Source organism: Athalia rosae, chromosome 5 (assembly GCF_917208135.1).
Source record: "Athalia rosae chromosome 5, iyAthRosa1.1, whole genome shotgun sequence".
NCBI classification, from domain to species: domain Eukaryota; kingdom Metazoa; phylum Arthropoda; class Insecta; order Hymenoptera; family Athaliidae; genus Athalia; species Athalia rosae.
The window spans coordinates 260,473-280,751 of record NC_064030.1 but is presented as its reverse complement, the minus strand read 5'-3'; the positions used below and the strand labels follow the sequence as shown (position 1 = coordinate 280,751).

General features: G+C 45.2%; 3 protein-coding genes across 12 annotated transcripts; 1 reads left to right on the top strand and 2 right to left on the bottom strand.

The window, feature by feature from the left end:
- Nucleotides 1–128: 128 nt before the first annotated feature.
- LOC105694104 (alpha-N-acetylgalactosaminidase) lies at nt 129–4,277 on the bottom strand. 4 transcript variants are annotated; one of them, XM_048655557.1, is made up of 9 exons: nt 3,177–3,406; nt 2,711–2,873; nt 2,387–2,548; nt 1,787–1,961; nt 1,386–1,560; nt 1,237–1,331; nt 804–1,163; nt 562–726; nt 129–473 (listed from the first exon to the last, which is right to left on the bottom strand). In XM_048655557.1, the coding sequence occupies exons 3-9, from the start codon at nt 2,545–2,547 to the stop codon at nt 285–287; spliced, it is 1,320 nt and encodes a 439-aa protein (XP_048511514.1). In that variant the 5' UTR covers nt 2,548; nt 2,711–2,873; nt 3,177–3,406; the 3' UTR covers nt 129–284. The 4 variants fall into 4 exon arrangements, with proteins under 4 accessions (XP_048511514.1, XP_012269902.1, XP_012269897.1 ...); XM_012414479.3 differs by lacking the exons at nt 2,711–2,873; nt 3,177–3,406 and adding an exon at nt 4,177–4,277; XM_012414474.3 differs by lacking the exon at nt 2,711–2,873.
- A 1,652-nt stretch (nt 4,278–5,929) lies between these two features.
- LOC105682942 lies at nt 5,930–19,403 on the top strand. 5 transcript variants are annotated; one of them, XM_012395202.3, is made up of 9 exons: nt 5,930–6,067; nt 13,477–13,698; nt 13,766–13,869; nt 13,938–14,129; nt 14,238–14,386; nt 14,472–14,598; nt 14,694–15,140; nt 15,224–16,667; nt 16,725–19,403. In XM_012395202.3, the coding sequence occupies exons 2-9, from the start codon at nt 13,530–13,532 to the stop codon at nt 18,233–18,235; spliced, it is 4,143 nt and encodes a 1,380-aa protein (XP_012250625.2). In that variant the 5' UTR covers nt 5,930–6,067; nt 13,477–13,529; the 3' UTR covers nt 18,236–19,403. The 5 variants fall into 5 exon arrangements, with proteins under 5 accessions (XP_012250625.2, XP_012250628.2, XP_012250624.2 ...); XM_012395205.3 differs by having other exon boundaries at nt 5,933–6,067; nt 13,474–13,698; nt 14,478–14,598; XM_012395201.3 differs by having other exon boundaries at nt 5,933–6,067; nt 13,474–13,698.
- LOC125501014 lies at nt 5,971–20,253 on the bottom strand. 3 transcript variants are annotated; one of them, XM_048655560.1, is made up of 3 exons: nt 19,849–20,253; nt 19,610–19,804; nt 5,971–6,126 (listed from the first exon to the last, which is right to left on the bottom strand). In XM_048655560.1, exons 1-3 carry the CDS (start codon nt 19,966–19,968, stop codon nt 5,971–5,973), a joined length of 471 nt encoding a protein of 156 aa, XP_048511517.1. In that variant the 5' UTR covers nt 19,969–20,253. The 3 variants fall into 3 exon arrangements, with proteins under 3 accessions (XP_048511517.1, XP_048511518.1, XP_048511519.1); XM_048655561.1 differs by having other exon boundaries at nt 19,885–20,231; XM_048655562.1 differs by lacking the exon at nt 5,971–6,126 and adding an exon at nt 12,813–12,990 and having other exon boundaries at nt 19,849–20,250.
- Between the last annotated feature and the right edge of the window lie 26 nt (nt 20,254–20,279).

Sequence of the window (20,279 nt, the reverse complement as noted above, 5' to 3'; positions counted from 1 at the left end):
ATTGTAAGTGCTGAACAAGTGAGTGGTGCAGCGATCATTTTTATTATAACAATCCTTGAACGATGTATTGTAAGAAAACACGAGAAAGGATAAGCCGGAGATGATTTTAAGAAATGTCGTCGAACATGTAAGTAGACTTTCTCACATTTTAATTTCTACACGTACAATCTTATTTAATTTACAATAACGTTTTCCAAGAAAAAAAGAGATAGTTGAAATTTCGTCGTACAAAAACTGATATGATCAGATATTGCCATTATTATTTATAGTCATTAATTTGTTCATCACTTAAACGAATTCTGTCTGACCTCAAAGACCTGGTTTAAAGCAGGGAAGGGGGTGTAGTTATTTCTGGTGAGCAAATCTTCCAATTCCAAGTCAGCTCGTAGAATAACAACACCCGAGGGATTTACTTTCACCTTAATTTTAGTTTGCGGAGTCAGTACCCCGTAATCGACATCTTCGTACAAGTCCTGAAAGTAAAGCAAATGTCATAATCACGTCGAGACTAGTATTGAAATCTTTTCAGTGAGAAATGAAATAAACAAATGTATAACTTACCTCTACTCTGTAGCCCTCGGGATAGGCAAGTCCAAGTTCTTTCAATGTCACTGACACATCAGAAGGGGTGCCATCGGACCGACGATTGAAAAATGCAATCGCATACGAATAATAGTTTTGGTAAACCGGACCAATAGGTCTTGCCCATATTTCAATACCCTTGTGCTATAAGTTGTAAGAACAATGTTATCAAGTTACTTCGATAATGGTATCAACCGCGTATCGCGTTAGTCTTGGCTCACCTTATAGATTCTGCGTCCCTGGATTCCCAGAGGATCCTGGTCGACCGCAATTATTTTTCTATTCTGTAAAATTGCTTTATATTCTGGCCTAATTGTCCTAAGATCAACAGACATGAACAGTGGTGCAGCTATTATAGACCATAAGGCCATTTGCGACTTACTCTGTTCATAGCTTAGCCCAAAATTACCAATGATTAGCATATCTGGATCATTCCAATGACCCGGGCCTGCATTCGGCACAATAGCATCTTGGTTATCACCAAAGTAATCCATTATGCTTTCTACACTAGTCCAGGAATCTTGAATGTCTACGTAATTTCGCCACAAATTGCAGTGCTCTATTATGGCAGAGAAGTTGGGCTAGAAATTCATAAAATGCTGTGTAATTTATTTCATAAAAATGAAATATTGATAAGAATACGGTTCAACAAACCTGCATGCCGGCAAAAGTTTGATAAACTGGCCAGCTGCATGAGTAAACCATGGGCCGTCCTGTGCGATTCAGGTGATATCCAAACTCAGGATATCCTGAAATAGAATCAAATTTAAAATATGACTCACAACTTGTGTGCCAAATCGTACCTTTGTCCATATCTTTTGGGAGAGTGTAGCAGCCATCTAATTTCACATAATCAACATCCCAAGATGCAATGGTATTAGCGTCAGTTTCGAGATGGCCTAAAATACCTGGATAACCCCCACATGTGAAATTGCCATAATCCTCATAAATCCCAAATTTCAGTCCCTTGGAGTGAACCTGTAGAGTTCATTGATCAGTCAAGTTAGGTAATAAGTTATTATCATCCGCTTATTTAAAATTTGATCATAAACTTTACATGGCAAATTTTATGATTTTCTGACTGGTATTTAATTTTACATTCATTTCAGCAATTATGTAATATTACTTCCCGAATACTAAAAATTATTTCTAATCTTAATCCATTGCCTTTTCGAATTATCTATAATGGATATTAAAACCTTACATAATCGGCAAGATTCTTCATGCCATAAGGAAAACGTTGCCTATCTGGTACAAGCACACCATCGTAGCTTCTTTCCCTTTCCATCCAACAATCATCAATGTTCACATACTCATATCCAAGATCAGCATACCCTTCTGCTACAATGATATCTGTCATTGTGCGAAAAAGTTGATCTCTGCAAGAAAAAGGTTATTCAGCAGTTGCAACATAAGAGGTCAAAGTATCCGCAAAGATATTGTTGAACAACATTATTACTACAGTATCGCAATATATTACAATGTTTTTTCTTTTTCACCATCAACGGGATTGTTTTATCTCTATTTACTCACCAAATCCACAAATTATTTGTTGAGTATGAGATTACATGTCAGATAAATTCTGAATTACAGATCTTAATTCAAGAATTTAGTTGTTGGATACGAATAACACTTTCAATCTACGAATTTATTCGAAATCATACGAAATTATAATGTACGAACTAACATAATTGGCGAATAAAGGCTTTATAGATTGGAAAAAATAACAAAAAATAATTATCGTATGATAAGGGAACTTCGTTTTATAAAAACGTTTGTCATCTCCACTATTTTTGTATCTCACCTGATACAATTGTCAGGATCATTTTTGCAGTCGGTATTACATCGAAACCTTTCCCATGACAGCCAGCCCATAGGTGGAGTTAGGGCAAGGCCATTTTCGAGAGGAGCGGCAAGATTTGCTAGTAAAATCACCGAACAGGATATCCATACAATCTGAAACATTCTGTGACATGCGTTTTGTATTGATAGTTCAATACGACCCAAGCGTCGAAAGTATCAGTGTGAAAGATTGATTTTAAAAATTACTCAATGCCTGATTTATTGTCTGAAATATATGTTAACACTATTGCACGATAACTTGTCATTAGAAAAGAGGTATACAAACAGACAGAACAGTCCAAGAAACCCTACAAATGTGGTGCAGAGTTCCTGCCAGACTGATCAGATGTAAGACCTCCGAGGCAAAGCATACTTTCACCCAATGCCCCATTTCATTTTTACACACGTGCATCTGTTTTCCCCCAGTGTGCGACATGACTTCCCTCCATCTACATTTTAGATTAATACAGTAATTTTACAGACACTAACAGCTATGATGATCGTTGATTTCTAACCGGTGGGTTCCAGAATTCGTAAACTTTTTTATTGGAAAAGTACAGAGTACCCAAGGGAAGTAGATTAGATAGACATATCGAGAGAAAACAAAGAACCAAGAGCGGTCATGAATCAGAGATTGTCGTTGTTGGAACGCATATCATGTTACACACTGTGCAGTCAGATTGTTTATTCTAGCTTTGTTGCGAGCGAAATTTTTGTTTCATTATTATTGTTGTTTTTCTTTTTTACATTACCTGTCAGTTTCAAATGTGGTGGTTTTGATGGTTAGGTGAACACAGAAAAATTGACATAAATGACAGTTGCCTACGTTATAGTTATCACTGCAGAAAAGTGCAAGTTGAGCGACTATTTAACCCCGAACATCAATCGTTATCCCTAAATTATATATCTCCAAAATTAAAAGTACATTATTCGTTGACGTCGACGGTCCGTTTCTGTTTCCATGGCCGTGACAGTTGCTGATACCTACTGTTACCGTTAGAGCCACGTGGTTTGTCGGAAGTTGTTAAAATTTAAGATATTATTCCAAATTTTGAACATAAATGCCCTATTCGTGCATGGCATATGCGTAAAAAAATGCCTAATACAAAAATTAGTTGAGTAGCAGTCCATAACTGGAGCACTGTGCGTTAATTTTCCAGATGATAAGGTCGAAGGTTGGTCCTAACGAAGTACCCAATTGGCGTTTATGACGAACACGCCCACTGTACACGTGATGCACGTGCAGCGGGTATTCGTCGAGGTATTTAAATTCAGATGGTCGGGGGATTTAAATCTCCTCGCCGTTACCTGCGATCCCACCCGACTCGTGAAAAATTTATTGCAAAAGTCGACCGGTTATATTTTGTAAATCACACCATATCCTATCTGAGCGAGGATTTTTGAAGGTTTGAAATGTTTCACCAGTCGGTATACATAGGTTCAAAAATTTTTGATCGCGATCTTTCCAATCGAAACCTATCATACGGGGTTTCGATGACCGTTGTCTTTGATAAAGATGTAATAAACGTAAACATTTACAACGGTACTTTCTTTGACATTTTAATAGATTGCCACACGAATATATAGGTACACGTAAATAATTGAATTGGTATATTTTGCCGCAGAAAACGCCATTCTAAAATCGCGTCGCGCCCAAAATTGAAAGTAAACTCTCGCTTGGATACAACTTTATACGCAAATGTGAATATACGATCATTTTTGTGGCAACGGTTAGTTGGCCGTGCATCTTACCTATGAATTTGGGCTCGCGTCGTAGAGAACGTACACAAGGATCAAAGCGGACGTAATTTTCCTCACGATGTGGCCGAAGTTCCGTTGTATGGTTTTATATACTGCAACGATTGCGTATTTTATCAATTTTTATCTCAATTATCGTGCATTGCTTCATTCGTATCAATAAGAGATACTTTGGATCGTTTCACCGATATCGAAAAATCTATAATCAGTTACGCGTATTGCAAACATAAAGATGGACAATGGTTGTGATATTGTTTCTCAATTTTCAATATCCACTTAATTATTGTATCTCGTAAGGAAAACGAACAAATAAAATACGGATCACTTTCCTCCAACCGGATGTCGCGATACAATTTCTTACCACGGTCAGTTGTCATGTATTTTCGAAACTCGAATTTATGTAATTATTACAGTCCACAACGCGCCGTTAGGAAAAAGAACCTCGACAACGAACAAACTATTTTCTCAATCCAAGACTTTCAAACTCACGCACGATACGATCGTGAGATCTCAAAGTATGTAAACAGCTTTGATCTCGTGGGATGAATACCCTGCCTCGCACCGATACCAAACGACTTTAAAACTCTATATCCTACCTCTGCCGGCACCCACTACTCGCACCTGGATCAGGACGACGGTGGGGGAATACGTACACTTGTACGTATCGAATGGCCGGACAACCGGAGGAGCTTCCCCTTCGGGGATCTATGAACCCCCAGTGATACAACAATCCCAATACTCCCCCATTTCTCGAACAACGATGCAACACAATGCGGATGACTTCTGCGCGTATAAAAATTTCATTCCGCGGATGGAACGAGATTTTTAATCGGTCATTTGAAAGTTTAAGATGGAATCGCGACAGGCAGCGTATATATATATATATACAACGGAGTCTGGTTCGGAGTGAATGAAGTGACGTAATGAGCTAAGAACTCGTGTGTCCGTTATTTTGGACCTTTTCCGAGAAGTAATTACGCGCGATTCTTTCATGTATATCAGGTACGGTATGCTCATCCGACTATTGTACAGATACGCGTACGACGGTCGTACGTACGAAGGTAAATGATACGCGTACGCATGTACAACGTATAATAGGTATCCATGTTTCGTCCGGAGCGGAGAGGACATGAAACAGGTACCATATTATACCTGTACGCACGATGCGTACGAGTTACGCTTACACTCGGTACGCAGGTATTCGTGTTATATTTACGTAACATCTATACCACGTCACGTAATACCAGGGGGGCAATATCGACATCAACGACGACGTCGAGGACGAGTACGAAAGGTGAATGATGAAATACAGGGCCACCGCATAGGTGTAAGATTTTCGCTGGTGAGCGTGCGGGGTTGTATGTAGTACGTGCATACGGAAAAGCTCCGAGAGCTTATATGTAGAGAAGCGTAATGCGCCAGGGAACGGTAGCTCTGTCTGGTGGTGAGCTTTCGAATCGCGGTAGCAACCCTCGGAGTATTCGTCTACTGATACGGGGCTCTCCGATGGACGGTGGACGGGACTGGTCGGTCTGAAGAGTAAACGAAATTTATCGGAGTTTCTGCGGGGTGAAAGATACGCCGCGAATAGAGCGAATCATCGGTTTCGATGATCCGGGTCAAAGCTGAAACAAAAATTAGAATACACGTTTACATATAAAATGATGTAAACCGCGTGCCGAAAGCTGCGGACATGTAGTAGAGAAGAAGTAGATTGCACACATATACGGTACGTGTCATTTATCAACCACATGAAGAGGAGTTATGGCGTTCGGCGAGATCGTTAAATCAGTGGGCAAAGTGAATCGTCTCGTCAATCGTTGCGACCGTTTCAAACGTAATTCTTCGAAGCAAAGATGAAGGGGCATCCGCTGATATGACAGAGGTAGGTTTCACGTCAAATCTTTCCGATCGACCACCGTTCTTCTCCTTCGTCAATTGAGCCTGAAATTTGATTTCATTCGAAATTATTAGGCGAACCTTTCCAACGTAACGACGTTACAGAACCTGCAGCGATTCCGATGCACGCAGCGGTGCGGGGAAACAGTTTCGCGATACGAAGAATTCGGTTGTGTAACGAGTAGTAACACCGTTGAACGACGGTATACCAAAGTTCAACGAAAGAGACGATCAATCGGGAACCTACAGCTGATTTTTTCACACTTTCGTCCAAATTATCTTCTTTCACGTTCACCTGTACCTACGGGTATGGAAACGGGTTAGCGAAAGTGCGTTCCGCGATCGGTACGGTTATTCCGATTTTCCATAGGGTGGGATTAATATGAAAAGTAACGGTGTACCGCTGTCCGCTGTCGTGGACAACATGTTTACTTGCGAATCGTCGTTGTATTCGACATTGGGTACAGGTACGTAGGACGCGACAAGGTTGCTTTCTCAAAAATGTGTATCCCATTCGTTCGATGTTGTAGAATCGTAGTGTTTACCGTATACTTAGTAAATAGGGCGGTACGGAATGCGGATAAATCGATAACGCGCCGCTTTCATTCATGGCGGCCACCCTTGCGCTGGCACGCTGCTTCGGCTGTTCCTGTATCTATTGCCGTATCCATCCCCCTTTCAACCCTCCGGTGTATAACGTTCGTTTAGGTGCGCGCGTATATACATCGCACACACATACAGACGTGGGTGTAGGTATACACCCATAAGTATTCCATACCTATAAACATCCATACTTCCTCGGCACCAACGTCGCCCACGCGCCACCGATCCTCCTCTTCAACCCCCAACCGCCGATACCGCCGTCGCACCACTCCATCCCTTCCCCCGTCTTTCTTCTTCGTCTTCTACTCCTTCTCTCGCAGCCTCCCTCGACAGCCTTTGAAGGGGCGCACATTTTTCGCTCTTCTATTTTTAGCATACTCATATCACGTGCATGTCTATAACAGGTATTATATGTAGTATAGATGTATCCGAGTCGCAGCCATCTCCGTACGACTTTGCGAATATCTTCTTCTCTTCCTGTCGACATTTCATTTCATTTCATTTATTTATTCATTTATTTATTTATTTATTTATTTATTGATCTCTGGTTGCGCATAATGCACAGTATATTACACTTTTATCTTCTCTATGTTTCTAGAAAAATTAACCGTCGCGTTCGATGTCGAATAATCTATCATTAACTATTGCACACACGGCGCCCATGCATATTATACACCTACCCATAACCGTCGATATTATCTGCGTGTACGCGATATGGTTCAGTCGTGTGGAAAGTCGGCGGAAATTGCACGAAGAAAGTCTCGCCACGATCGAGTCGTCGCGTGCCACTTACATCGGCACGCGTTGGATTTTCTTCCTAAAATGGATAATAGGATCGAAAAAAAGAGTGAATGAAGTCGAGTTTTACGTCGTAAGTAATTCGACAAATTCTCCGATTCGGGCACCTACCCAGCCACGAGCGTTCGCGTGCCCCCCCCCCGTGCACGGTGCCGTGGAAAGTTATCAAGTTTGAAGGGACGCACGTCGCGTATCGACGGGGGGGAGGGGGTGATTGACAATACTCTCGTACGCGAATATTATTGCGGCTCCAACGTTGAAAAACTATTTCTCGCCTATTCCCGTTCAACAATTGACCCTGAGTAGGGGTATTACGTGCGATGCACGTCGCCGACATCCCCCTCTTTCTTTTCGAGGATCTCTCGCCTCCTCTTGGCCTGATCCGAATATCGCGCCGCTTCGACCCTTCACAGGTCAAAGGTCGCAGAGCTTGCGACGGATATCGTCTCGACCTATACCGCGGGGGAGAAAGAACAATTCGCAGGACAATTTTAAACGTCGTATGATCCCTCTCGTCCTGCACCGCGATCCTGTTCCGCCGCAGTTTACGAGTAAATTTTTTTTCTCTTCCGTTTGATCCTACGGTTGCGTAACAATTGAAAAATGATACAGCGGTGCGAATATAACGGTCCAGTTAGCTATTACGAACCCGTGCATATTGTGTAAGTCGCAACGGTAGTCCACGTATTATCGTGTATCGTAGCGCGATCGCTCGGCGATCAATCTTCAAACCAGTTTTACAAATGCCCAGCGCCAGAGAAAGTTACCGTGCCGATAAATTCTTTGCGCGGTGGATTATCGTCGATGCTTTTTCTCATTAGTCGACGATTCTAACGTACGTCACGCGGTATAATACGCGCTATGTGAACTAGATCACTTTTTCTACGCCGTCGCGCCGCGACGAAATATCGTCAACGTTCAATGGATGTAGGTAGATTACCCGTATATAATTGATACGGTGTATACGCTACGTACGTTTCATTATTCAAAAATAAAAGAGACCCATACTACACGGTACGGCAGACGTGGCTACGCGACCTCGCGACGCCGATAATTGTCATTACCGCGAGAATAGCTGGAAGGGGTTTTATTCGAATGTCCGCTCTTCGGATCAAGGCACCTCGATCTCGAGGCAATGCCAAAAATCGCCGACGTATCCTCTTGAGTAACGGTCTTACGTATACGCTGCGCGTCGCGGCGAACGACTGGGAAGATTTCGTCCTCTCCTTTTCGTCGAATATCACAGACGCGCGAGAATAATGTCGCTGGAGAGTTTCGAACGTCGACGTTGTCGTTATCGTCGTGAAATTATTTTCACTTGGAAACGATTCGACGTACCGCGTCGCGGTTTTATCTCGGGCGATGCGCGGCTCGGTTCGACACTTGAATTTTTTACGATCCACCTGCAGAGGTGCAGCGGGTCGTTGCGGCCGCGGTGCAGCGCGCGTATAATCGCATTTGCGTATACGATACGTAGAAGGTATTGTGTGTACGTAATAATGCGGTGTACGGAGGTATACGTAGAAACGTTCGGTAAGTCAATTTTTACAAGGTGATTTCCAGGCGAATGCTACCTGCCGCGGGAATTATTGGTCGAGGTTGTCCTTACCATTGGCGGCACAAACTATGACAGAGTTTACCGAGTCATACCGCACCTACCTCTGTGCCGCTGCACCACCGAGGACAAGGCTATTTAACCAACGTTTCGAGAATGTAACTCGAGAACGTGTCCATTATTATGTACCTACCGCATGCACACACATTTGTCTCAGCGCAATGTACGTATACACAGGTGTATGCGTATATCGTAAACGGGTAATTCGTTCCAAGCCACATACATCTGGTAATTTTGATCCGCCGCCTTTTTTTCTCATTTCCTTTTTTCTCTCTACACCTCTGTTAGATTCTACTATTCAGGTTTCTAGGATATATCTTAATAATAACCCTGCGCTGATTGTTTTTCTTCGATGCCGCGTATACGTACACCTCCTATACGATGTTTGCGCTGTAATGTACCATTTTTTTTCTTCTTTCATTTACAATTGGATTTCGTTTTTTTCCTAGTTTCTTCTCGATCGCTTTCTACCCTCGAAACCCACGCGTGTAGGTGTACGATACGCGATAGGTGCAACGCGTGTATCGGGATCGCATCGATCACGCGGACGCCACGACGAGGCCCGCTGGTACGATGTCGTCCAAGTGAAAGAGAAAAGAGAACCGGGACAACGAAACTCGACGACCGATCGTCTCTGATCTCTGTCCCCGGGTGCATCGTGCGGACAAAAAAACTCAGCGGCGCGATTCAATGTCGGAAAGTTTCGTTGATGCTTTGCCCAGCAGCGTATCGACGATAATTCGGACCCACGGCGTATCCTCCCTCCGTCCGCCGACCTGGCAATGAGTTTGTAGTTTCCCATCGATCTACCGAGACGCGAGCTCGTACTCTCCGCAGTGCCCTAAATTTTCGCACTATAGCTGCGGCTATTTTCGGACAGCTCATTGTCGCGTGTCGATTGAACCGGGATAGTAGTCCAATAATACCAAACATCTCGACATCGACGTCGCGACGATCGAAACGGCCGATAGTTTTTTTTTCTCATTTATTCTCGCGTCTCTCTTTTCGGTTTTTTCGAAGCAAACGGAGTTCGCTGCACGGCCTTGAGATGTCATAAAAAGTTGGGCCAGTTTCGTACCCGCGCGAGACGTATAACGAGAAGCGATCTCCCGTCTATATAGCTATTTTTGTTTTTTTCCTTCACCCCGCGATATTACACCGAAACTCTCGACCACCCGCAAAACTCCTCCCCGCCTCTCGCCCTCAATTTTTGTTCCACATACGAGGTATACGTTCGTCCCTCCCACCTCGCAGGAGGGAACCGTTGCCCGGATTGTCACCGGGTGCTCCGCGCCCGATCAAATTACGGTCGAAGCTTTTCTCAGTCGGATCGCCAAGAGAATTTGGGAGCTCGAGAATCGAGAGATCGTAACAATATTTGTATACCGATGTCAGGATATCGCACGGGCGAACTTGTACGAATCGGATCGACGTCTCCGCGAGCTCTCTGTAGCGGAACGAGTATCCTCCTTAGTTTTCAAACGTACCTACATGCACGAGTACGTACATCCGTGTACACATGTGTTGCAACATGACGGAACCGTCGACGTTTTCCGTCCCGCTTGTGTCGGACGCAACTGGGCGAGGGTGGTTCGATGTCTGTGAACTGGTTGAACCGGTACACGACGAGGAAGGAAGCTGGTACGTCGCGTCGTTGTCGTTGTGCCGTGGTCCTGAAAGCACATCTCGCAATATTGAGCAAATTTACCGCGCAGTCGCCGATGCGGGAAGAAAACTCCTACTCTCGATCCTCCCGCTACCGCTACGGGGAGGCGATGACGTCCTCCTTGCGGCGCATGGACCACCCCTGCAGGTCAATTAACGAGTGCACCGTCCCCGCCGCAGCCACCGCCGTTTCCAACGAGACACGCACGCAACGCGTCGACTGCATCGACTGCACCGTACACCGTACACCGTACGGTGCACCGGAATACTCTGTAACTGCGTCCGAGTCGCGTCGAGCTCTCTCGTCGGAGTTCTCCATCGTGTTGTACGCGTACGCCGAGTTCCTTCTTCGTTCTGAGCTTACACTCGTATGAAAACATTTCTCCCATTCATTCCCCGTCTGATATCCTTCTTCGCATCGCGCGTCCTGCACGAAATGGCAACAAGTCCAGAATTGTACCGCATCTTTCGATCGACCAGCTGCAGCTGCAGCGTCTTCGTTGCCTCTGTCAAATTTCATCTCTTTCGCGGAGAACGTCAGCGGCAAGGGCGTGTTCGACCTTATCGCGTGTCCCGATGTCGTCCGAGTTCACCTATGACGGAGTAAAAGGAGAGACGGGAACCCCGGCACCCTTTGGGCGATTTCAACTTTCATTTGAAACGAAGATTCTCGATTATAATCTTTACGACGGTGTCGCTTATACCTGGCCAGGAATTCGAATAGCGATGTACGTCGACGAAGCTCCGATAAATAATTATCGATTCGGTATCTCTTTCTTAATCGTCGAGCGTGGCGTACGAGCTGTCTTATACGTGATTACCCTTATTTTTAGTCACATGTGCCGACTACGTGTGTTTCGCTCGACGCATGTTAATATCGCGGCTATTACCCGCTGTCCTTGGTTATAAAATATGCATCACGGACTCCGAATACGTTCCGCGGCGTTTTTTTGGGGTTCCGCAACTTTTTATTACAGTTGACCGTACGGCTGACCACTGTACATACATGTATACTAGCTACTCTACGCGCAATGCAAACACTGCTATTTTGTATTTAAAGATTTCCATGTACCCAAGTGTTGCTTATGCTCGCGTGATTTGGGTGGGGATTTGAAACTATCAATAGTTCATATTGAATTCTTTTCGTTTGGAGATATGGATTAGACCTCGTCGGTTTCATTCGTCGATCCGTCGATGCTGTAAAAGTGTCGTTTTCGACAGAATCGGAAGAAAAATGGAAAATTAAAAAACCGATACTCGGATCGGCTACTGGTTTCCAGAATGCCTCGATCCGTCCGAATACCGAATAATTTCCAATTGTATCGGTTCGGAGTCACCGATGGCTGACCGGATCCTCATGCCCGCGGTACTGTAAAGCGTCCGTCAGTTTTTGATTTGAAAATATCTGGATCATTCCGCCTTATCTCGACAAAAAAGTGTTTGAAGAGCTCGATTGCTTTATCTGATAATTCCGATTCGGGTCATCTCAACCCGAACGGCTCGGTAATATTTATACCTATGTAATCGTCGGAAGTTGAGGACGAGAGGACCGTGTATAGTTCCTAAAGATGTTCGCATCGTTTCCCGGATTGAAAATTTTCACCCCTGACTCCCTTCCGTCCGCTCCCCTGGTAAATCCGCACTCTCCGCTTACGCGTACGTATATCTTCCGGACCTCGTACCTCGACTTTCCCGCCAAGCCGCTAACTGTCGGATGACGTCGTGCCTCGAGTCTCTCTTTAAATCCCCCAAGCCCCGGGAGAATTACAAAAGAGTGAGAAGGTATTACGCAATATACAGGTATTAGGTTGGTCTCTACCTTATACGCGACCCGGTTGCTCCCGTTTTTTTCACTTCGCACACCGCGGAATAATACAGTTCCGGGACGCCTGCTCCGTAATGAATTATACCGATTGTATGGCTAGATTTCAAGCAATGGCGTAAATATTGCGTTACGACTCGAACGGCTGACCTTCAGACTCTACGAATGATTGTCCTCCGAGTTGGAATTCCTCCGATTCGCATCCTTTGCGGCTGCTATAATTTGCTGCCTTTTTTTCCTCTCAATTCCGTTCTCCGCAGATCCCTCGAGGTCGGGATCGTTCAACCGATCGCTGGAATTTGGCCCCAAGTTACGCCGGTGAATCGCTCGCAATAGGTGGATTTTGTACCCCGAGCCGTGTGTTGGTCTGTGGGTGTGCCACGTAGTGTGGGTCGGTAAATTTTACCTGCAACCACGTCGAATGTACGTACAGGTATAGGTATACGATGCGAAACGGGGTCCGTAACGAGAAGAACGTTCGTCCGGGTCAGACCGTGACCGGGGCCTTGGAAACGGTCGCGTATAAATTAATGCCGAAAGTATGTGCTTTTCAATCATTTTTTCGCGATAATATACCTGTTGAAATCCTCCGAGAAGGTCGAACGACCCGCGCCCTATCTTCGGATCTTTGTTATCAGTTTCACCCTTCAACGGTCATGAGTAGAGTATATCGAATGCGTCGCCTCAGAGCCGCGGATCTGCAGGTTCTCTCCCGGCGATGTGGTTCGAGCGAGGTACACTTCTATACGGGCGAGTGCGACGTTGTTTGCTAATATTTCCCTTCGATTTCAACGTCGCGTCGTACGATTGCACAGCGTGTGAGAGGTTCGACGAACACGTACAATTTTATCGAGCGTGATTCCTCTGACATTGCGATCCTTTGTTACAGTAGTATCGCAACGAGTGCGTGGATGCGGGTAAGGAGTCATTATCTTAGCGAGAGGGATGTCTGAAAGCGACGGGGAACGGACAGCTAGGTCGGTGGCCTTGGAGCAAGCCTACGTGCACGAGGTTTACGAGCAATGCGCCGAAAAGACCGCACAGAGTCGACATTGGCCCCGTATATATCAGTTTCTCGAAGAGCTCGAACCCGGAGCCCTTGTCTGTGACGTCGGTACGTCTACCGAAAAACGATCTACCCTCGTTGTCGCGGTTCTCGTAATCTCTTACATATTTCGCAGGTTGTGGCAACGGCAAGTACTTGAGCGTCAATCAGAGCATATTCAAAGTTGGCGCCGACAGGTGCAAGCACCTCACGGACATTGCGCGTGAAAAAGAAAACGAGGTAAAAATAGAGAGATCCGATTATGGACTCGAGAGAGTTCCTCCCGATTATTTCCAATGAAATTACAGGTTCTGATTTGCGACAACCTGTCCTTACCGTTTCGAGATGACAGCTTCGACGCGGTCCTGTCGATCGCCGTGGTACATCACTTTGCCACAACGGAGAGACGAGTTCACGCCCTCAAAGAATTGGCGCGGGTCCTACGGATCGGCGGACGTTTGGTCATATCGGTATGGGCTATGGAACAGCGGCACAGGAAGGTAAAACTTTTCATTCTCATTCCCCTTCGCTCGATCCGCGAGACCGTGCGAGAACTCGAATCTGTCCGTCTGGATAGGCTTTCTACGACTCGCCGTTGCGTTTTCCAGTTCGAGTCTCAAGATGTCTTGGTTCCGTGGCCCAAAGCTTACCGTTTCGATTCCTCGTGTTCGGCCGAACCGAGGTCCTCGGGAATCCCGTACGCGGACGAGATACGATACAATCAATTCGCCCCCAAGGACTTTGTCGCGTCTAAAAGGTCTTTACGCTTGGATGGTCTCCTCGAGTTTTTCTGCAACAATGCCACCGTTCGTTATCGCCGCAACTTATTCTCTGTGTTTTAGAAACAGCCGAAAGAAGTACGGTAGCAAAAGCTATTGGATCGATCCGGTGCTGAGCCCGTCCCCCTCGAGCAGCAGTCTCTCCAGTCCCAATGAAACGTGTTACAGTTTCGTTCGCCGAGCCTTACAGGTAATTATCTCGGACGGTCCCCGCGAAGAACTTTCTACTCTCGTTGTTGGGTGGCTCGTATTTATGTCATCTAACGTTTGATATTTGACACGTAGAAATTAGCAGGGGGGAAACGCGGTGGCCCTGGGAATCGCCCCTGGTTTTTGGAAACCTGGAGCCACGGTTCGGGAAAAGACGCGCGACACAATCGGCGCGACGACAGCGGAGATGTGGACGACCTGCCGATAGAACTACGACGACTCGAAGATATCAACGTGATGCTCGACAAGTTCCCCGATACACTGAGCGTGAAGTCGAAGAGTCTCGGCGATATTCTGGAAATACAAAGACTCAATCTCGTGAGATCCCGATCCAGCATTCCCGGTCTCTGTTCCACACTGACGTCCGACACATTCCTGAACGAAACCAGCGAGACGCCATCAATCGCCGGCTCCAAGCCCAAGCTTGTGAAGCAAAAGTCCCATTTCATCGAAGATATTTGTTTGGAGATTTCCGACAACACCGCTATCCAAGAACTCATCAAGGACATTCCGGAGCTTGGGGTAAATATTGTCAACCAACGGTAAACGAGATTCTTTCGCATCGTTGCTACGGTCCGATAACCGATTCCCCTCTATATTTCTAGACTATGCGGAAGTTACCCGTGAGACGTGGCAATGTGCAAAAACAGAGTTCTTTGAACGAGGAGCTCATGTCTGCGGATCGATTGAAAGAAAAGGAGAAGATTCGAAGGAACATAATGAAGCAGGCGTCGCTGAACGAAGAGATCATATGCAAACGGAAGGCGTTCGAAGCGTTCAAGGACTCGCTGTACTCTGGGAATGCTACGAAACGATTCCAACTCTTGAAAAGTGGCCTTACCAATAGGATAAAGCAGTCGACTACGAATATAGAAAAGGTATCGGGAATGTCAATTAAAAATGGCTTTGTAAAAATGCTGCAAGGTTGGACATCCGGGGAGAACGAGGAAGAGGACGAATGTTTCGATTCGGTACCTTGTGAGCTTTTCTCGCCGAAGTGCAAGCCGGGCGAAAAAACCGAAAAAACCGCGCCAGCTGCAAAAAAAGACGCGGAATCCGCGGAGAGACGGTTGTCGCGAGAAGACGGATCCGATTCCTCCAAGGACAGCAGTTTGCAGAGCGACACCAGCGTTGACTCGGAAGATAGTTTCGCCTCGGTTATATACGTGCCAAAGCAAGATCTTTCGTCAATTATCGATGCTATCTCAGCACCTCCTGGCTATCAATTGAGAGCAACGTCGGCTCCGCCTTCTCCCAGAGTCAAACATCCTCCCGATTTGATGGGACCAAGATTGAAGCTAATTCCAATATCTCCACTCCTCAAACAATTTCCCGCCACTAGCAAGTCGTTGCCGCCGACTAGCCCGCCAGGATTGTCCCCTCGCACTCTCAATTCCATACCACCTAGACCGTTCTTCGGTGCTTTTCCCGGTGGCCAACAGACTTCCGTGTTTGAAAAATTATTATCCGGCGGGGAGCTCGAATCTAGTTCCGCTAACCGAAAGCAAATACCCGAGTTTCACGGCTCCGAGGTACCCGACTCGTCTACTCGTCTACTCGAAAGTTCCGTCGTCGCGAAAGAAGTCCCTGCGATGCCGCTCACGCCTATCGTCTTGGAAAACACAGCGGTAGTTTCCACAGCAGTAGCGGACAAGCTCCCCCCAAAGGAGGAGAAATCTCTCGTCCCGGTAATTGGGGAGACGTCGGTTCTCCACGAGAAGCCCTCCGAGAACTCCGACGTAGAGTTGGCCGTCAATGAAGAGAACAGTCGTCGCGCAAGACTGAATCAGATCAAAGAACTTTTGAGACAGAAGCCCGGTTTTGCCACGAGATGTGGCAAACCCTCGTTTCCTTTGGTCCGACGTGCGTCAGCAGCTACTCCCGGTCGCTTGGAAACGGTCACGCGACCCCTACCGAGACTTCTATCCTTGGAACTATTCAATCCCGAAACAGATGACCTGGACAGCGACTCCAGCGGCGTATCTTCTCCAGAATCCATTGGCTCTGTGATCAGCGTGGTGTCGGACGAACGTTTCGTGGCAAACAAAGGTACGAACGGTGCGATAACGTCAGTTTGACGTGGCTAATATCTTTGAACAATTACAGATAACGGGAAGGCAGATATCAAAGAACAAGAGGCATCGCTAGCTACCGATGAGAAGCCTCTTCCTTTGGCTTCGAAGCATCCCGAATTCAGTCATTTGGACAACAACAGCGCATACGAATTACTCGGATCCGCGAGTCTGAGCGGCTCTTCGACGGAAATATCATTAGCTTCGTCGCAGTCGATTAGACTTTTGGAAGCGGCAGCTAATGTAGCGAGCTCTCTGGAGGATGCCGTTGAAACAGCGATCCAATTGAAACCGCACAGCGCCAAACACGCGACAAAAGCACAAAAATGTACAACCGTAGATGATCCGTACGAATTTACAAACTCTTGGAGAAATGTGAACGCTTCCCCCTCGGAGCTGCAGGAACTGTTGTGTGATTCGAAACCCAATTCACTGTCCCCGGAGGAAAGAACGTGGGACGAGGAGTGCCGTAGGCATCTGATTAATTTCACCGAGAAATTGAGTGAAAACCTCATTAATGATATTGACCAGTATTGCCAAAAAACGGTACTAGAATTCAACGAAGATTTTAACGAGCGAAGCGTCGACAGGGATTCGTGTGTGACGAGCACGGATTCCAAAGTTGTCGATTCATTTATAGTCGACTCCCCTTTAACTTCTCACCAACACCCACCGGGCAATGGAGAATTGGCAACTTGTAAATATAGTGAATTAGTGGACACCCGTGCCTGGTTAAACGCATCCCAAAAAGAAGACGAGAATTCGAAAACTGACAATAAACCGAGCGACACTTTGCTAGAGTTAGAATGCTCGAACGCGGATAGGAGTAGTCGAACTGTGATTAATAATGTACTTAGAGAAAGAAGCAGTTCCGAAGACATCGTGGATTTAATTTTAGTTCCAAATAGCAAAAAGTTCATCTTTGAAGAAAAAAGTGGTGCCAGAGACGAGTACAAGGGACAACGCTCGACGGAAATTGATCCCCGGCACAGCGTTACCGGAGGTAGCGAGGATCAGACGGTAGAAAAATCATATCTCAGCTTTGGGAATTCAATCGAGTCGAGTGACATCGGTGATTCCATAGAGAATACGACCAGCTTCAGCGACTACAGTCAAACCGAATCGGTTCGAGAATCTTCGGCAACTGAGAAAACTCACCACGGCAGTTTAGCATCTCTTGGATCCTGCAATATGGAATATAGAAACAGACAAGCCGGAAGTAAACTCGAATCTCGAATACGTTCAGCTTCGGAAGAGATCACCTCTCGGCCACCAATGATAAGGCAACAGGCGTCCGTAAAATCCGAATGTCTAGTATCGGCGACGAGCAACGGATCTTTGACCGACTCTTCTTCGCAAGAGTCGTTGCCCTCCGATCACGGAGGTGGAGCCATAACGTATCATCAGTACTACCATGTTTTCAGAGAAGGAGAGCTGGACCAACTAATAAATAAATACGTCGAGAATTTGCATATTATCTCATCCTATTATGACCACGCAAGTTGGTGCATAGTTGCAGAAAAAGTGCAAGTTTGGACTATATGACTCGCGGTCAGTCGTCCGCACCAAACTATCAATTTTATATATTTCCTTGCTTTTTTAAGCTATCCTTCTCACATAATAACAACAATAACAACAACAACAACAACAACAACAATAATAATAGTAATTATTCCAAAGAGAACATCAACGACGACAACGACAACAAGAACAATGATAACACCAGCAACAGCAACAGCAACAACAATAATAATCTATTGCAAATGGCTTGTAAATATGTAAAATACAATGTTTCTGACCTAAGCGCACAGAATGATAGACGATTAATTGATAGACGTCACTCTTAGTTATAGATATTTATATTATCTGAATGCTTGACCAAAAGTTGAAAATTTTTTTTCATCGGTATGTTACAAATGTCGAAACGCTAATAATCGTTCGCAATCAAAGGATATCGCAAACTTCGAATTATACGATACATTTGCACGTCAACCGATATCCAGAGCAATTCGGTGTTCCGTGAAGGAAAAATTCGCAAAGCTCACCTTGATTTCTTTAGAAAAATGAAAAAATATTCAACAGAGGTAAGCAGGGACAACGGGGATAAGATCGAGGACTTTTGACCAAAAAAAAGTATGTGATTCCACGTAGTTCGGAATGGAACCTTAATTATTGTTTCGACATTGTTCTGGTATACTATATTCTACAGAATGTAAGACTCTCGTATCATTGTAACGCGGCGCTACGTAAGAGGAAATTGAACGACGATCATCAAGCTTATACGATATGACGTTACAAGCTGCGCGGGTCGTTCAGCCTACGGACGATCGATGACTCTTGATATTGAACAACTTCCAATTATTTGAGAGTGTTGAGAAGAAAAAAGGTTTCACATTGTAAATAAATATCCCTGTTCAGGAACCTATAGACAGTTTGTGAGATTATTCTATTAGTGTTGTTTTATGGAAGCGCATCCGTCTAGAAATTGTCTCAATATACGAAACTTCATCAAATTTACAAAGGTCATTAACAATAATCAGCAGGAAATGTTGATACTGTTGTAACACACCACAAATTGAGTGGTATTCACAAGTCTATTCTCACAAAAAAACCAGATTACATGATTATACTATACGTGTGAGAAATTTTCATAATCAATTCTCTGTATACTGTCAATGATTTCACAATAATGCAAAACTTGTATAACTGATAACACTCGATGATCTTTAACCCGATTTCATCCCCACGCATGCGATTCCAACTTTCGGGGATCGTACTCTATGAATACTACGGCCGTTGACCGGCGATACGAACATTTTGATACGAGAACACGAGGGTGCGTGTAACGGAGAATTGAAAAAAAAATTGTAAACAAACAGGGGAAGATTGTATACGCATAAAGAATCTGAGACAGCGTACCTTTTGACATGGACAGTCGTTCAGTTTACGAGTAGATCCGTTCGCATGTAGAAACTGGGATTGGACAGCGAAAGGTCCCGAGGACATCCTTGGATCTGAAATACTCTCTCTACGTACGCGGTCGCGCGAGTCCTCCTCGGCCCTCGTGACAGTCTCCTCCTCCGAGTTAGTATCTGTGAACTCTGCGTTTGGATGCTAAAGCAAAAATAAAGGGATGATCGGATGACGGATATTTTTACCAGAAAAAATCCCGTTATTCTCATTTGACACCTCACATCGTTCTTCCTCTGCTGTGTCGGCTCAGAGTGAACTTGTCGCATTGCTAGTCGGACGCGTAGAATTGCTTTCGGTGCAACCATTTTGATTTTTCACAAGGACCGCCCACCTTCCGTGAGAACGGTCTCTACCGGAGACTCTTCTTCCTTTTAGTATCCGATTCTTGACGCTTGATCCTTGGGGTGCATTACCGGTGTCTTTCCGCGACTTTTGGGTCCAAGATCACCATTTCTTTGTCGAGGTATTTTAACGTTTTGCACTATTTTTATCTCAGAAACACGAATCGGTCGATTAAATTAGCCTACGATGAAAAACAAATGAAGATGGGTCGACCGTTTGGCTCAGAAGTATGAAAAATTCGCGATACCTCGATCGATTTCGATAGGTGGATCGA

Coding starts and splice junctions, on each gene's coding strand:
- LOC105694104 (XM_048655556.1), bottom strand. CDS start 2,690: ATGACAAGTTATCGTGCAATAGTGTTAACATATATTTCAGACAATAAA. Junction 2,549..2,631: donor GACAATAAATCAGGCATTGA/GTAATTTTTAAA, acceptor CGCATGTCACAG/AATGTTTCAGATTGTATGGA. Junction 1,561..1,786: donor TGAAGAATCTTGCCGATTAT/GTAAGGTTTTAA, acceptor TGAACTCTACAG/GTTCACTCCAAGGGACTGAA.
- LOC105682942 (XM_012395202.3), top strand. CDS start 13,530: ATGTCTGAAAGCGACGGGGAACGGACAGCTAGGTCGGTGGCCTTGGAG. Junction 14,387..14,471: donor GACTTTGTCGCGTCTAAAAG/GTCTTTACGCTT, acceptor TCTGTGTTTTAG/AAACAGCCGAAAGAAGTACG. Junction 14,599..14,693: donor TCGTTCGCCGAGCCTTACAG/GTAATTATCTCG, acceptor TTTGACACGTAG/AAATTAGCAGGGGGGAAACG.
- LOC125501014 (XM_048655560.1), bottom strand. CDS start 19,968: ATGGTTGCACCGAAAGCAATTCTACGCGTCCGACTAGCAATGCGACAA. Junction 19,805..19,848: donor GAATAACGGGATTTTTTCTG/GTAAAAATATCC, acceptor TTTTTGCTTTAG/CATCCAAACGCAGAGTTCAC. Junction 6,127..19,609: donor ACGACTGTCCATGTCAAAAG/GTACGCTGTCTC, acceptor ATCAAATTTCAG/GCTCAATTGACGAAGGAGAA.